This window comes from Xiphophorus hellerii, chromosome 7, assembly GCF_003331165.1.
Source record: "Xiphophorus hellerii strain 12219 chromosome 7, Xiphophorus_hellerii-4.1, whole genome shotgun sequence".
Lineage (NCBI taxonomy): Eukaryota > Metazoa > Chordata > Actinopteri > Cyprinodontiformes > Poeciliidae > Xiphophorus > Xiphophorus hellerii.
The window spans coordinates 2,412,122-2,427,581 of NC_045678.1; the positions used below are offsets into that span (position 1 = coordinate 2,412,122).

At 40.2% G+C, this 15,460-nt stretch overlaps 1 protein-coding gene across 3 annotated transcripts in view; it reads left to right on the forward strand.

The window, feature by feature from the left end:
- dgkg (diacylglycerol kinase, gamma) overlaps positions 1 to 15,460 on the forward strand; it is a 109,672-nt gene that overhangs the window by 41,023 nt on the left and 53,189 nt on the right. For all 3 annotated transcript variants that reach the window (XM_032566648.1, XM_032566649.1, XM_032566650.1), the window contains 10 exons: positions 949 to 998; positions 1,311 to 1,385; positions 2,759 to 2,878; positions 3,180 to 3,297; positions 3,703 to 3,791; positions 4,720 to 4,836; positions 6,558 to 6,656; positions 7,847 to 7,957; positions 8,029 to 8,102; positions 10,556 to 10,630. In XM_032566648.1, the coding sequence (XP_032422539.1) occupies positions 949 to 998; positions 1,311 to 1,385; positions 2,759 to 2,878; positions 3,180 to 3,297; positions 3,703 to 3,791; positions 4,720 to 4,836; positions 6,558 to 6,656; positions 7,847 to 7,957; positions 8,029 to 8,102; positions 10,556 to 10,630 (928 nt within the window). The remainder of the gene's footprint in view (positions 1 to 948; positions 999 to 1,310; positions 1,386 to 2,758; positions 2,879 to 3,179; positions 3,298 to 3,702; positions 3,792 to 4,719; positions 4,837 to 6,557; positions 6,657 to 7,846; positions 7,958 to 8,028; positions 8,103 to 10,555; positions 10,631 to 15,460) is intronic.

Consider the following 15,460-nt stretch of genomic DNA (forward strand, 5'->3'; position numbering starts at 1 on the left):
CAAAAATACAAAGTCATGAAAACACCACACAGTCAACAATTGGGAAAACCAGTAACAAATGTTACATTTTGATGAGTGACATCATCAAAATCAACAATACACATCAAATATGCTGGGCAATGTTTCATTTATTATGGTTCAAAAGCAGCTCTGAACAGTTGGGTTTTAGTCTAGGTTTAAAGGTACTCAGTGTTTTGGCTGTTTTGCAGTTTTCTGGTAGTTTGTTCCAGATTTGTGGTGCATAGAAGCTGAATGCTGCTTCTCCATGTCTGGTTCTGGTTCTGGGGATGTGGAGCGCTTTAGTGAATTCACAGCACAGACAACAGGAGCAAATTTGTCTTCAAATGTGTTTGATTGTATCTGTTTGTATTCTCAACAGGATTTAGGCTTTTTGTTAATACTATTATGATTCTAATTTTGTCAGTCATAATACTAGGATAGGTGAAAAAAGATTCTGTTTTAAAAGTTTCTCTCCACAAAAATAAAGTTGGATTTGTTTGAAAACGGGTCAGTTAAACCAACAGAAATCAGATGGACAGACAGATAGATGTTAGATTTACATTCAGGAGGCAAAAAAATCTTTTATTATTATGTATTAATGTTATCTTTCCCCTGTATTGTTAAACTTGTGATTTTGTTTGTGCATTGTTTGGGTGTTTCTGGGCTTCGTTTGAGGCAGCAATAACAGATTTTTCAGTATAATTAGACGTATGAAGTTCAGCTCCTTCCTCCCTGGAGCCTCGGCTAACGCCTTCCTCATGGGGCCGGTCGCTGACATGCTTAAGCCCTCCTGAACCCGACTGACTTCTGTCTGAGGCCTTGTGACGGGGCTAATCTCTGCGCTCTGGTCCCCGGGACCTGCTGGAGAAGCGGCACTCTCCACATCTTCAGAGTCCAAAGGAAAAGGCTCCAGTTTCTAACTGGGTCTCTGTTCTCGTTTTCCCCCAGTCATGTTCCGACTGTACGACACAGACGGCAACGGGCTTCTGGACAGCTCAGTGAGTGGATAATCTTGTCACTGTCCTTCTGCTCTGTGTCTGTTGTGTGTGTGGGGGTGTGTGTGTGTCTGCCCCGAGCACCCTGCAGCTCCAGGAATAGAAACCTGAACACCATGTGAACTCTGAATGTTTACATGAGATCTTTCTTAATGGATCTGGCTGGTTTAATGCGAGCCGCTTGCTGAAGCGATCACATAAACGGAGGAAAATGTTGCACACTGCAATGAAACAATCCCAGCGGCGGCAGCGTCCGCACTGAAACATGGAGACCAGGGTGAAGGTGCAGGTTTTCATGTGTTTTTGTTTGTCCAGGAGCTGGATCACATCATCAATCAGATGGTCCACGTGGCCGAGTATCTGGAGTGGGATTCAACAGAGCTACGGCCGGTCAGAAAAAACACACACTTCACTGCAGCAGGTCCAGGCTCTGTTTGTTCCTGAATACCAGCAGAAGCATCAGCTGATGCATTACAAGAAGCTATAGGCCCACATGAGCCCTTTGACAGTAAAATATCATGATTTCGTTTACTAATATCATGATATTAATGCCAGCATTTAATAGTGACATGTTTAACATGTCACTATTATAATAGTCACAATCTAATTTCTTTTAAAACTAAAAAGCAGTAAACAGTAAATTCCTGCTTCTAAAATATCATTGCAAGTCCAATGATGTCTAGAGTGTTGACAGGAATTTGCTTCAGATATTCATCACTATTGCTGCTGAATTCAGAGGTGTAAATGCTTATTGTGCAGAATCTGCTCCTGTAAAAGCTAACATTAGCTAGCCTGCACTGTGCTCTGCACTTTTAGAATCATTTTGAAAGAGAATTGCCTTGAAGTCACAGTATGTAACTTTCATAAACAATATTTTTTGCATAGTTGTTAAAATGGTCACTATTCTAACATTATAACATGAGACAGATAATCTGAAAAAATGGAGCTCCTCTGCCTCCTCCCTGTTGTCATACAGCCACCTGCAGAAACGCATTGCTCTGTCAGAAACAACCAATCAGAGCCAGGAGGAAGCGCTGTCATTCAGGCTTGTGTACAAGCTGCTCATACCCTCCCCATCGCTCTCTGCTATGCTACAGCTAGTTTCCAAGGGCAGAAATGAATGCTAAGGCTAGTTAGCCTGGCCACCGATAAACAGTTTTCCTCTAATAGTAAATTGTTTCTTTCACAGATTATCTGTATAGTGTAACAACATGGTGATGGTTTTAACATAGTGTAAAAACATATTGTTTATAAAGTTAGCTACTCCAGCTTTAGAAACAGAATGGTTTTCCCTTCTCCTTTCACAACACCTCTGTCAGATTGGATAGAAAACATTTGTGACTATCAGTTTTTAGTTCTTGTCTTGTCTGGACTTTGTCTAGGCTGCTCTAACACATGAGTACTTTTGGATTCAAACCGTTGTAGCTCCGGCAGTATGCCCTGATGGAAGATTCATCTCCACACCAGCCCCAGGTTTTCTGCAGCTTCTGTCAGACTTTCTTCCAGTGTTGCCCCCTCAGTCCCATTCATCCCCATCAAATCCCATCAGCCTCATCAGCTTCCAGCATCCGGAGATCATAATGCTTCACTGTAAATCCTATCATTGCATTTAATTGAAAAAGATGAGTGAATACAACTTGACTCTGGTCAAGGTTTCGCTAACATTCATTTAAACTAACTCCAGAGATTTTTTGGGTGCATTAATGAATTACAAAGTTGACTTTAACCAATTAAAATAAGTGGATTTATGTTGCTTGTTTCAGATACTGAAGGAGATGATGGAGGAGATCGATCTTAACCGGGACGGGACGGTCACACTGGAGGAGTGGATTAGAGGAGGCCTCACCACCATCCCTTTACTGGTCCTGCTGGGAATGGACGCGGTACGTTTTGCTGTCACATTTCAATAAAAAGACATAAAATAATATGACATTTACAACAGACTTATCTTCATTGTCAGCCATTTGCCATCTGGAATGTAAAACTTCTAAAATGAGTCAACCGTTTTATTAGCGTCAACTCTTCCAGATTTGTGCTCCGCTAAATGAGAAGAAAATGTTGACGTGATGCCTTGTGTCCTGTTGGTTTTAGAGTCTCTGTTCGTCTCGACCAGGTGTTACATGATAGTATTGAATGCCCAGAGAAGGAACTGAAATGATTCTGTGTTCTGTTGTGATACGGCAGAACGTGCAGGAGGACGGGCAGCATGTTTGGCGTCTGAAGCACTTCAACAAACCAGCCTTCTGTAACTACTGCCACGCCATTCTGCTGGGCGTCCGCAAGCAGGGCCTCTGCTGCTCCTGTGAGCTTCTCTCTCTCCCCATCACTGTCCGTCTGCGTCTCCCGCTGTCTCTTATCTTTTCCTCTCTTTATCTCCTCCTCCATCTTTATCTCCTTCACTTCCTGCAGCCAGCGTAATTCAAAGTATTTTATGCTTTGTGCCTAAATGCTTTTGACTCACTGTTGCTTTCAATTATGCGTCCTTGCAACCATCATTAGAGAAGGATCAGCAATGTGATTATGTGTATTTTCATTATTGAGTTTCCCAGGCTGTGCCCCTAGGGCCTATGAATGCATGCGCTCACTTACTGTCTGAACTGATTGCTAATGTGGTCAGCTGTAAATGAAATTACCTCCCAGCCATGTTGGATCTGTGTTTGTGAAGAGCGATCCCTGGCTAATGCAGCAGCTTCCTGTCGTCCTGCAGCATGCAAGTACACGGTGCACGAACGCTGTGTGTCCAAAAACATCGATGCCTGCATCAGCACCTACGCTAAGTCCCGCAGGCACACCAATGTAAGTGCAAACACAACGTGAGAATAAGTTTGTTCTGATGGTTCAAGAACCATGAACTCTGACCTGCTTCTCAAGGTCTTGGGTCCCAGATGTTTCTGAATCACCTTGGGACATTAAGTTCAACAGCAATGCTGTCAGTTGTGGTTGATAGCAAACCCAGAATCTATGCTGAATCTATGTCAGTGTGGCCTGGCCACTGCCTTCCTGTGCAATTCCCCTCGATTCTTATCTCCTTTCAGTCCTCCGTCTGGGATTTCTCCCATTGACTTGGATTCCCCCTGTAGAATTTCTACCGGGTCAATCAGTGGACAGAAGGAGAAGCTGTGAACAATAATGAAATTATAGTCTGCCGTGGTTGTAGTTTGGTAATAGGAGCAGAGGAAGTGAACGAAGCCATTCAATCTGTGTTGGCCAGGGTTAGGGTTACACTAACCCTACACTTTCAAATATTGAATGTTTTTGCCAGGCTAATGTAAGTGGGCATTGCCACAGAACATGGCCTCTTCAAGTGGTGTGTGTTTGTAAAGGCCATGAAGCTGTAAATGGAGGTTTGAAATTTGCAGTAGTCTTTTGGAAAAACCTTTAATGCTTAGACTGTGGAAAAAAAAGGTGTGGACAGCTGCAGGGTCAGTCTAGCTACAGATTAGCTAAAAATGGTTTGGGATCCTCTATGTAACCAAACACTCTGATCATTCGATTGTATGTCCTAATCATCAGATGGTTAATTATAGTGGTAGTTTGCCAAGTTAAAGGACAGGACCATTTGGATTTATTGAAAGTGTATAATATCAACTCAGTTTCATTATGTAAAATCGTTTGACGTCAGTGTGGCCAAAATGCCGTGGTTCCAAAAGGCAGTGAGTCCTGAAATCATAACATTTGCGATAAAGTAATGAGTCATCATGTGACTGTCTCTGCTCTGCTCCAGGTTATGCAGCATGTTTGGATAGAGGGGAACTCCGCGTTGAAGTGCGAGCGCTGTTACAGGAGCATCAAGTGCTACCAGAGCCTGACGGGCCTGCACTGTGTCTGGTGTCAGGCCACGGTGAGTTTCCCACCATGTCTCATTCTACTCTAACACAGGCCTAATTAGATAAACAGGAGCATGACTACTGCCCCCCAGAGGCAGATAGAAGCAACTACAGATTCAATGTAACAGAAATTTGCGGAAATGTTGGAGCATCATAAACATTAAAGGTGTGTGTGTAATACCAAAAGCAAAACTGCTTATTTAGAGAACGAAAAATGAGTTATCCACCTTTAATAATATCATACTTTATCATGCTACCACCCCAAACAAACTGCCTTACATGATTACAAGGAAAATAAAACAACAAATGAGTAAAAATGATTACTTTGCAGTGGAAAAGTAAGTCTTGAAACACAGGTGATTTTTTAATTATGTTTTTTATTAATCATAGACGGCTCTAAACAAATGGGGCTTTTAGCCTTTAATTAGAGGAACTCTGTGTTTCAGCAGTTTTGCAGTTTTCTGGACGATTAGAAGAGCGTAAAAACTGAACGATGTTTTTCCATGTTTGGTTCTGGGAATCCAGAGCAGACCAAACCATCTGAAGACTGATACAACGACAACAAGAGACGACCCAGAGGCACACACAGGACAGTCTAAACTTTGACTAGGTCATTCTAACATATGAATATGCCTTGATCTCACGGTTCTTATAGCAAGTATTATTACACCAACTACCGCCATCTGTATTTCTTTTCAGTTTATGTCAGGAAAAAAATAAATAAATAAATATATATTGTTTGCTGTCGATAAGGATACATTTTTTGTCAAAAATACAAAATATAATTAATAAAATTTTGCACATCACATTTTTTTATACTCCCCTTCAATTAAAGAAAAATAATTAAAAAAATACAAACCATGACATTTTAATCTAGAATGTCTGTATTTAATATGATAATAAAAACATTGGAGAGAAGTCCTTATGGTCATGCCTGGGTCTCCATAGTTTTTGCAGATTTCTGGTCTTTCTTCTTCTGTGTGCCCTGTATGGTTTATAGCAAACAGCGCTACTTCTGGCGTTCACTTAGCCATGGTTCAAATTCAAATTTAAACTTGTTGGTTTCATGAGGAAAACTTCTGTAATGTTCTTTAGTGGTATCTTTCGGTACCAATATTACCTAATAATTAAAATGAAGATAATGAGGAGTCTGCTTAACTAGTACAGACAGAGTATTCTTAGCTCATTTGTACATTAATTAAACTATAAAACTGCTGAAGAGAATTTAGTGCTGAGAGGAGAGTCCACTTGGCCGAGGCTCCACCATGATGATGTAACAGTGGCAGTAAATTCTGAAGAGCTCAGTTTATGAGCTATTTTCAGAAATGGAGACAGGCCAGGGTCATACCAGAGTCATTGAGCTCATCCTCATTTTCAGCAAATAAACTGACTTTATTTAGCTACGTCTCAAACAAACTTACAAAATAAGAGCGAAAGTTGTTCAGAGCTGCTCGATCTTTGTTTTTAACTCTACCTTCGCGTTTCATACGTGTCATTGCGTCCTGGTTCCACTAGGTGACACTGTTGTCCGTGATGTGAGGTAAAAGTTTAGACCAAGCAAACCAAACACCTGCTCCTGCTTCAGCATGGCGCGCAGAGCGTTTTCATCGACCCTCCGTGGCTGATAAACCGAGCAGCCATGCTGTCACTTTGACTGACTGAATGACTTAACGCAGAGTGTCAGATGGGAAGACGCCTACAGTCCTTATGGTTCTCCTTCTCCTGTCCACCGCAGTACCATAACAAGTGTGCGTCCCATGTGAAGTCTGAGTGTGACGGAGGGAGCCTGAAGGACCACACCCTGCTGCCATCATACATCTGTCCTGCGGTGCTGGTGAGAACCGTTCCGCTGTATATCATGAAAGGAGGGCTAGAAAAACTTTAACTGTTGCTGCAGAGCCAAACATAGTAAAATACAGTCAGTCTATTAAAAGGTGTAGGTTTTATTTGATAAAATATGAACATGTGTTTATCAGGGGCAGATTCTGGTTTCCTCATGTAAAAAAAAAAAAAAATCTGAACTCAAGTCCAGAAGTCTAAAAAAAAACAACACACAAAAAAACAAACAAGAATAATGTGACTGTTTCATATTCTCTCCAGCAGGGGCGCTGTAAAACTAAATTTGCAATTTTGTTCTGTGGTGACTAATTCACAATTCAGGTCATGTTGTTTACCAAAAGCATCAATAACAGAGAACAAATACGGGACAGATTGAAAATACTAAGAGTGCAAAACTCAGACGATGCACTGAAGAAAGAGATCTGAGCACCAACTTTAAAAGAAACGGGTCAATTTGTTACATCTAATCAAGTTAGTCAGATTAAATTTCTTTACATTTGTTTAACATGACAACTTAATGAGCTTGTATTTACTTGGATAAACTTGGTTTGATTACTTGTTACAAATTAACTTAATTTTTTTAAGTTTGAACCTCCTGTTTTCTTTTTTCAGTGTAGAGAAAACAGGAGACACTCCAAACTCCTGCAGGACTTTCTTCCCAATATAACTCTGATTTGATTAAAAATCTAATCAGTCAAAGCTTAAGCAAAATACAATTAGTTGTAGCAAATTAAAGTATTTCTTTAAAGTTGGTTCAAAAACTGTTTTCAGTTCAGAGTATCTAACTACTCTCATACTGTAGACCATTGTAGCCTTTCAGTACATTCATACAGAAAAAAAGTCATAGAAAATCAAATCAGCAGGATGTTCTGTGCCAGTCCGTTCAGCGGTGAGTGTTCAAAGTGAACATCTCAGCAGCATTAAACAGCTGCAGTCATCACAACTTTCCTCAAACATCTCAGGATGAAACTTGTGACCACCTGCCTTTCATTTCACGCTGGCTTTTGACTCTATTTCTGGACTCTGCCGTCAAACCTCCTCCATCCCCTCCAACAACGACACATTGATTATATGCATGCTGTTTATCTCATCATTGGAGATTTCATGCCTTATATCAAGACTTGGGCACCTGCTGACCCATTTACTATTTCCTCCACAGTCCGTCAGCTCTTCTGTTCTCCACAGGATCGTCATTCCATGGCGAAGCACCGGGAGAGCGACTCCACTCCCAACGCCAGCCCTGACGACGCCACCAAGACATTTAAGTTCCCTTCTGTAGACAGGCAGGCACTGCAGGTACTCATCTTCACACTGGTTGGTTGAAGGCAGGTAGCAGGTTAAACAGAGTGTGTGTTTCCTGTTTGCAGATCACCCCTCTCCCAGGAACACACCCCCTCCTGGTCCTGGTCAACCCTAAGAGTGGAGGGAGGCAGGGGGAGCGGTGAGTTTGACCTCATCACCGGCGGCCATGTTTCCAAATCTAACACGTCAGTTTATTGGTGACCACTGGCACAGTGCATACATAAAGTATTCAACCCCATCACCACAAAAACACAAAATCTTACCAAGTCATCTTTGTCTAGTTTCTAGTGCAAATATCTTATTACATTTGAAATGGGACCAAACTGCGGCTCTGAATGTCGCCATTTAAAGGTGGAGTGCTGGAAATAAAGGCTTTTATTCTCGCCTCATTTGCCACAAAGCTCCCAGCAATCATGACCAATCAGAACCTGCTGCTTTTCTTTCTAGCAAGCGTGTTGCCCCGGCAACACACTTTTTCTTACTGTACAATGAGAAAGCCAGTTATTCTCTATCAATGGGCAAATAAGAGTAAAAGAGATTTACCAGGACAACAGTTGTTCTATTTTTATCTGTGAAATTTTCATGACATTTAAATAAGTGCTTGCCCTTTAGGAAAAAAAAAATTAACAGGAAATCTCAGAAAGAAAAGAAAAAAAAAGCCTACCGAGCAACACACTGAATCATTTGTTATGGGGAGCAGACCATAATAAATAATGGCAGTTTTAGTCATAATAGGAATTCCTGGAAGAAAACCTGTAAGAGGCTGCAGAATACCTGAGAGAGAGGTCAAAGTTCACCTTCCAGCACCCGAATGAATGGCATCTAATTAATGAACTGACATTAATTACAGTCCAGTGCAGTGATACAGCAGGAGTGATAAATGTGTGACATATTGTACAACCTGCTGGGCTTCATTCATCTGGAGTGAAACAGGGAAACACAAACTAGGGTGGCAACGTTCCGAACGAAGCACAGGACTTATGAAACAATACTGTTTGGTCAAAAGAGACTAAAGTTACCTTCTGAATGTGTAGGATAATTTAATTAATCACCATGTCACTAAGTTAAAGAGATAGATAAAATACTCTTATTACTTTTAGCCTCTCCCCCATCCACCCTTTTTCTTCTTTTTATTCTCTCTGTTCTAGTTTGTATGGTGTTTTACATGTAAAAAAAAAAAAAAAGTCCAAGAAGCTGTGTAATTATGCAAGATGTACTGTATATGATGCTAACAACATTGTGTAATCTATTGATAAATAAATAAGAAAAGACACCATAGTTGAGATGTTCAGCCATAATACACACCAGCATGTTTGCTGGAAACCGAGCAACTGTTATGTATAGTGGTGGAGGAGTGATGATGTGGGCTGTGAAAGAAAAAAAAACTATGTTCATTAACATCAATGAACTGAAACAAAGTAGTAAAGACTGATAAAGTCGTGTAAAGTGATCATGAAGCTGATGAATCACAGGATGGGCTTAGCTTGAAACCTTTCTGTCCGCCCTGCCTGCACCCAGACTGCAGAGAGGGGGAGAGTTCTCAAGGACTCAAGTGAGAGTGGTACTACTTCAATATACTTTTACTCAAATGAAAGTAAAAAGTAGTTGTCCAAGAAGTTATTCAGGAAAGAGTAAAAAAGTATTTTGTAAAATGGCTACTTAAGTACCGAGTAACAGAAGAAGTCATCAGATGGAGAAAAATTTACTTTAGTGCACAAATTCTGTTATTTTAGGGAATGTTGATGAAATAATTCATACATGAAGCAACAGTAAAATAAATTCAGGCAGAAAAACTTTTAGAATCCTTTCTTTTTTTTCTAAATAAACCTTGTGAAACTAATACTATTCCACAGGTGATGTGTGTGTGTAGGTGTGTGGGGGGGGGGGTGGGTGTGTGTGTGTGGGTGTGTGTGTGTGTGTAGGAACAGAGCAGTGTAGCTCTAGTGACATGTCGTGTTTACTGTGTTTTATTGATCTGCAAATGGAACGAACTGCTCAGCACACAGAAAACAACCTTAGAGCAACAAAGCTGGTGTAGAAACAAGGAGTCTCACTTCAACAGAAACTGTAGATTTGAGTCTGGGTCATGTTTGTTTTAATCTAAAACAAATGTTTGTTTGTAATGTTTGTAAAACAAATGTCATGTTTGTTTTAGATTAAAACAAACATGCTCTTTATTCAATAAAGTTACTCATAGTGGGTAGAGAGGTCAGAAATTTTAATCAAGTAAGAGTAGCGATACTTCATAATAAAATTACTCGAGTAAAAGTAAGACCTACTACTGCAATTACTACTAAAAGTAATTTTTTCCCCCAAAACGTTACTCAAGTAAACATAACTGAGTAAATGTAAGTTACTACCCACTTCTGCTAAACTATGAATGTACTAATGTTTGTGTTCACTTCATCATTAAATCTACAATAAATTTACTGCAGCATCTGATGGCAACAAAATGTTGCACGTCCAACAATTCACACAATGCATCCAACCAGCTTCTTATAATTGAATATTAACCCAGTCATTTACATCTGAGCTAATATTTGTGTATAGAAGTCTTAATCCATGTTCCTTCATGTTGTGGTTTTCCTCCAGTGTCCTCAGAAAGTTCAGGTACCTGCTAAACCCCAGACAGGTGTACACACTGGAGCACGGAGGCCCCATGAACGGGTGAGTCTGCTACAGTCAACTTTACATTGTCTGTTTATTGCTGGTTTACGTTTACTACGGCGTATTAAGACCATTGTAGATAGAAAAAGGGAGGAGTAAATTTGTGATAATCTCAGAAATTTTCTAGAAAAAATCTTTAAACTTTTGAAATTCAGAAATTTCAGACGTTTTTTTTTAGCAAGTGTCTGAGATGAATCTGATAATGAATGAGTTTTTTGGCTGAAATTTACTTTTGACTTTTTTTTTCCATCCACAATGGCCTTAATGCACCATCAAGAAATAACTAAAGTCAGCTTTCTAACAATTAGTAGTGGACAAAAGAAACAAAACTCTTTTTCAGCTGAAGGTTATATTGTGTAGTGAAGCAGATTTAGGAGGTGAGTGCTGAATCTACAGTTCTGTTCCCTCCTCGCTCTGTCAGGTCAGACTAATCTGCAGTAGGTTGAAGAGGAACGCCGCGTTACCGCCGTCGGATTGTTTTTACCTCTTAGTGCACACAGAGACGTGTGCATATGTGAGAGCTGAGCACATGGTGTACTTTGAAATGAATTCTGGTGCCGCTCCGCGTAGCAGAGAGGCTGTAAATGCTTCACCTTAAGGGCGTCTCACTTAGTCACGACGAGCAGAGCTACTGCCCTCTGGAGCCTCGTGTATGAAGAACGACTCGGTGACGCACGCAGCTCCCCAGGAGATAAAAAGTGCTGGAAAGATACACGTGCCATCAGACATGAGGGCTGTGCTACTCTGATAGGTTATTGGAAGATTCTGAGTGGAATGTCACCGCAGGTCAAGAGAATTATAGTTAATCTGATGTAAGAAATTTATTGTTATGTGGTCACTGAAAAGACATAAAAAGATACTTTCAGGATCTGAAAGCTTTGCCCATAATCTGTCGCCATTAGTGAATTTTTATATCAATATAGGGTTATTGTTAGATGAAATCAACTTAGCAGAGCCAAGATCTGGGTAAAAATGATTTTAGCATGAGGAAAGGCCTGGCTCAATGCTCAGCTGGATGAAACAGCAAGATTCCGTTTTCCATCAAAACGTTCTACAAAAGTTCAACATCACTGGGTGGTGTCCAAAGTATGGTGTGGGGGCCATTTGTGGCCCTTGAAATGGTTTTGCTCAACCCCTGATCACAAGTCAAGAATGGTAAAAAAAATTTAAAAAAATTGGCCAATAAAATTGAAAAAAATGGGGAATGTAGCTGTTGCTGGTGGAGCTGAAATTTGGTCAATCAGACTTGAATTACAATTTAACAGTGTAGAATTCAGTGCTAAGCTGCAGCTTTACCCTGGAGTCTCAGTGGTTGTGTCATTGTCTGTAGAGCTGGTCAGTTTGTCCTGGCATTCTGTCTTACTGGCCGCTCTCTAGCTGTTGTTACTGTACGAGGGTGAAGTGGAGGTGCTGCTCTGGAACACATAGAAATGGAAATGAGCTGTGCTGTGACAGAGAGCGCTAACCCGTCACCAGCTCAACCCTCCACAACTGTTACCATGGGTTCCCTAGCAACAGGCTCAGCAGACTCTGAGGTGAGAGTTGGCTCATTCTCAGTGATTTGTTTTAGGAGTGCAATTAGCTTTCTGTACTGTCATTATTTTAATGCTCATAAAATCCATTTAGATTTTTGTTGAAGCTAATGCATCTGGGATTAATAGCTTTCTTTAGGCCTGTCACAATACAGTAAGTTGATGCAATAAACTATAACATTGTTGTTTTTGAGACCATTTTCAAGTAATAAATTGCTATTGGCATAATAATGCAAGTTTGCGATCTCGGAGACGAGTAAACTTTAGTTTTGTAAAGAACACCTCACACCGGAACTGGAAGACATTTGAAATATCCAAAATTAAACACAATGACCAAGAACAATAAATGAAACAGAAATAAAAACCACACAGATCTGAAAACATAAATGCCAATGCATCTGGGATTATAGATTATAAAATCTTTGTAAGCAAAGTTGCCCTTCAAAAAATCTTATCATCTGAATGGAAGTTATGGAGCTCATTTTAATTTGACCGTCTCCTCCACTCTGCTTTGCTCTAAATTCTCTGCATGGCCTATAGAGAGCGCTGTTTGCCTTACATAACATTCAGGCAACAGGAACAGCAACACATGAACACACACAAAATTAAGCTTTAAAAGTAAATCCTTAAATACGACCAGTTGGACATTAAATCTGAACCAAGGGGATCACAAGGAGCTCATCCTGTCAGGGTAGTTTGGAAACTCCTGAGGTGTCATTGTTGCTGCTGCTTCAGGCTACGACTGGAAGAAAAACAACAGTATGTGGTTGCTACACCGCCCCGCTGCAACTCTGTAAATGTGGCACTGTGTGGTTTTTGTTTGGTTTTTTTTGTTGTTTTTTTTAACCACGTCTTTATGTCAGTAACCCTGCTGCTTTGGCCGCTTGCCTCAATTCACATGAATAAGGGCACTTATTCACTCTGCACACATGGCAGGACTCAGATTCTGAATGCACTCCAACTTCCTGGGCCTCTCTGTAGGACTGAGCACCAAATCACTGCTAAGCTCCTGATAAACATATAGGCTGTTTAAATATGAATAGATGCTCACAGGTCGGACAAGATGAATAATGGCTGAACATTCGTTGGGAATAGTTAATGAGCATATATAAATGGAAACTTTGCATTTACGGTGGAAATTGGATGTTTATGTACACTGCAAAAAAAAAATAAAAAATTTCACTTTGGATGTTCTCTATCACTGGACAGGTCACCAGTCAACTGGTGCTTTCATGCAGCACATGCTCAGCGCGACTCGACTCAGTTCTCAGGGATTTCCACTCGCAACCCTTACATGGTACCGGCCCGTTTCAGCTCCGACTTCTCTGGCGTCCCAAATTCTGACTGAGAACACGACGACAGAACACTGCAGGTCACTATTTGGTGGAGTCACTGGTTGGGTCACAAGATAATGAACTTTATCTAAAAAGTGACAATGTTCAACTAAAACAGAAATGTCACCATTTGATGTGCTGCACCAGAGTAAAGCTAATTCACATCTGCAGCCCCCTGACTCTCCACAAATGGATACGACAGAAAACACAACACTACAAGTCGCTTTCTAATCACAACACACAAACACACGCACAGAACTGATGACTGTCACACACACACACCCCCACACCCGCCGAAACACAGTCATCTAGTTAATGTTCGCATTCCTGAGTAGTTTTTAACAATATCTTAATCAATCAATCAATCAATCAATCAAATTTTATTTGTATAGCACATTTCTGCAGCAAGGCATTTCAAAGTGCTTTACATCACATCAAACACAGAAACACAGTGCAACATAGAATCAACAATCAAAACACGACATTAATTCAGGTTCCATCAATAAATTTGTAATTGATTACGTTTCAAATACAATCATAAACAGGTGGGTTTTTAGTCGAGTTTGCATCAATAGAAGGTTTACCTGTTACACTTTGTTATATGGAACAAAATATTTTATTCCCACTCACGCTCACAATCACACAGTTTAAAACAATGTAAACAGCATTTTAATGGGCTTCCGGCACAAGGCTCCATACACCTCTTTCACGTAATTTTGAGAAGGGACTCCGCCGTCCCTCACGGATTTTTGTGCAATTCTATGGTACCTGTTAGTGTCTAGAATTTACAGGGTTTCCGTTACGCGCAGTGACCCTCAGTCACTCGCCGTTTTTCTTAGTTTTTCTTCTTCTTTCTTAAAAAACAAAAAAAACTTGAGAGCTGCAGCGCCTCAAGAAAAACTCTCCCAATAATGCAAGGCTGAACAATATGACTGAAAACATGTCATGATAGAAGCATTTCTTATCAGCCAATACTGACAATTATTGATTCAGTTTTTTGTTTCAAATTTCCAAAGTATAGTCAAATTAGAGACATGACCTTTCCTTTTTTATCCACAAATCCCACCACAACGATTTATTAAAATGCCACAATAGAGATGATTTAGATTATTTTCTTCAACTTTATTCAAATACAGAAGTTTATGTACATTTTCTTAGTATTTGATTTTTTAAAAAGGTCCTTATGTCATGTATTTGCCATCTATTACCTGCTATAACAGGTGATTTTTTTGTTGTTTTGATTTAGTGCATATTGAAAGCTGTGGGTTGTTGTGGACTTAAAAAGATCTTAGAATCTTCTTAAAATCAGATTATTAGTTTGTCCTAATGTGTGAAATCTTAACCTGAAACAGGTGTGCTTTCTTTTCACCGTTAGTTAAGCTCTTTTTGTATTTTTAAAATCTGATTTATAGAGAAGCAAACCACCTGAAAAGCGTTAGCTCTCTGCAGCTGTGCCCAGTCTGGTGGAGTGAGTTGTGAGTTTCCTGCATGCTAAATGCCACTTCTTTAACTGCTCTGGAATTTCCCAAGTTGTTCCGAGTTTCGTCTGTTACATCCTGTTAGAATTGAGGCAAAGCCGTGTGCAGAGGGCCTGAGCCAGTCTGGCTCTGAGTGCGCAAATTCTCTGGCATCTTAGAAAAATGAACTTGGTGATTTATTCTTTTCTATAGATTTTTGTCCACCACCTTTAAGAGTGCCGAGCGTGTGGACTAACTGTAATCATTTTACTCTTCACCTTTTTTGTTGCTGACATTTCTTTTTGGCATTTTACCAGCCAGTCATCTGTTTTTGCACATGAACGCCCCTAGTGTGGTCTTTGTCTTTTACAAGGTCAAAGAGCAAATAGAGAAAGAATCTGAGCTTCAGGATGAGCCTGCTTTATGGGTTTGAAGTTTTGGTTTCGGTGCTAAATGCTCCTGTTCTGTTCAAGTCGTTTTGAAGAGAAAGCGTGTCTGTATGGAGGC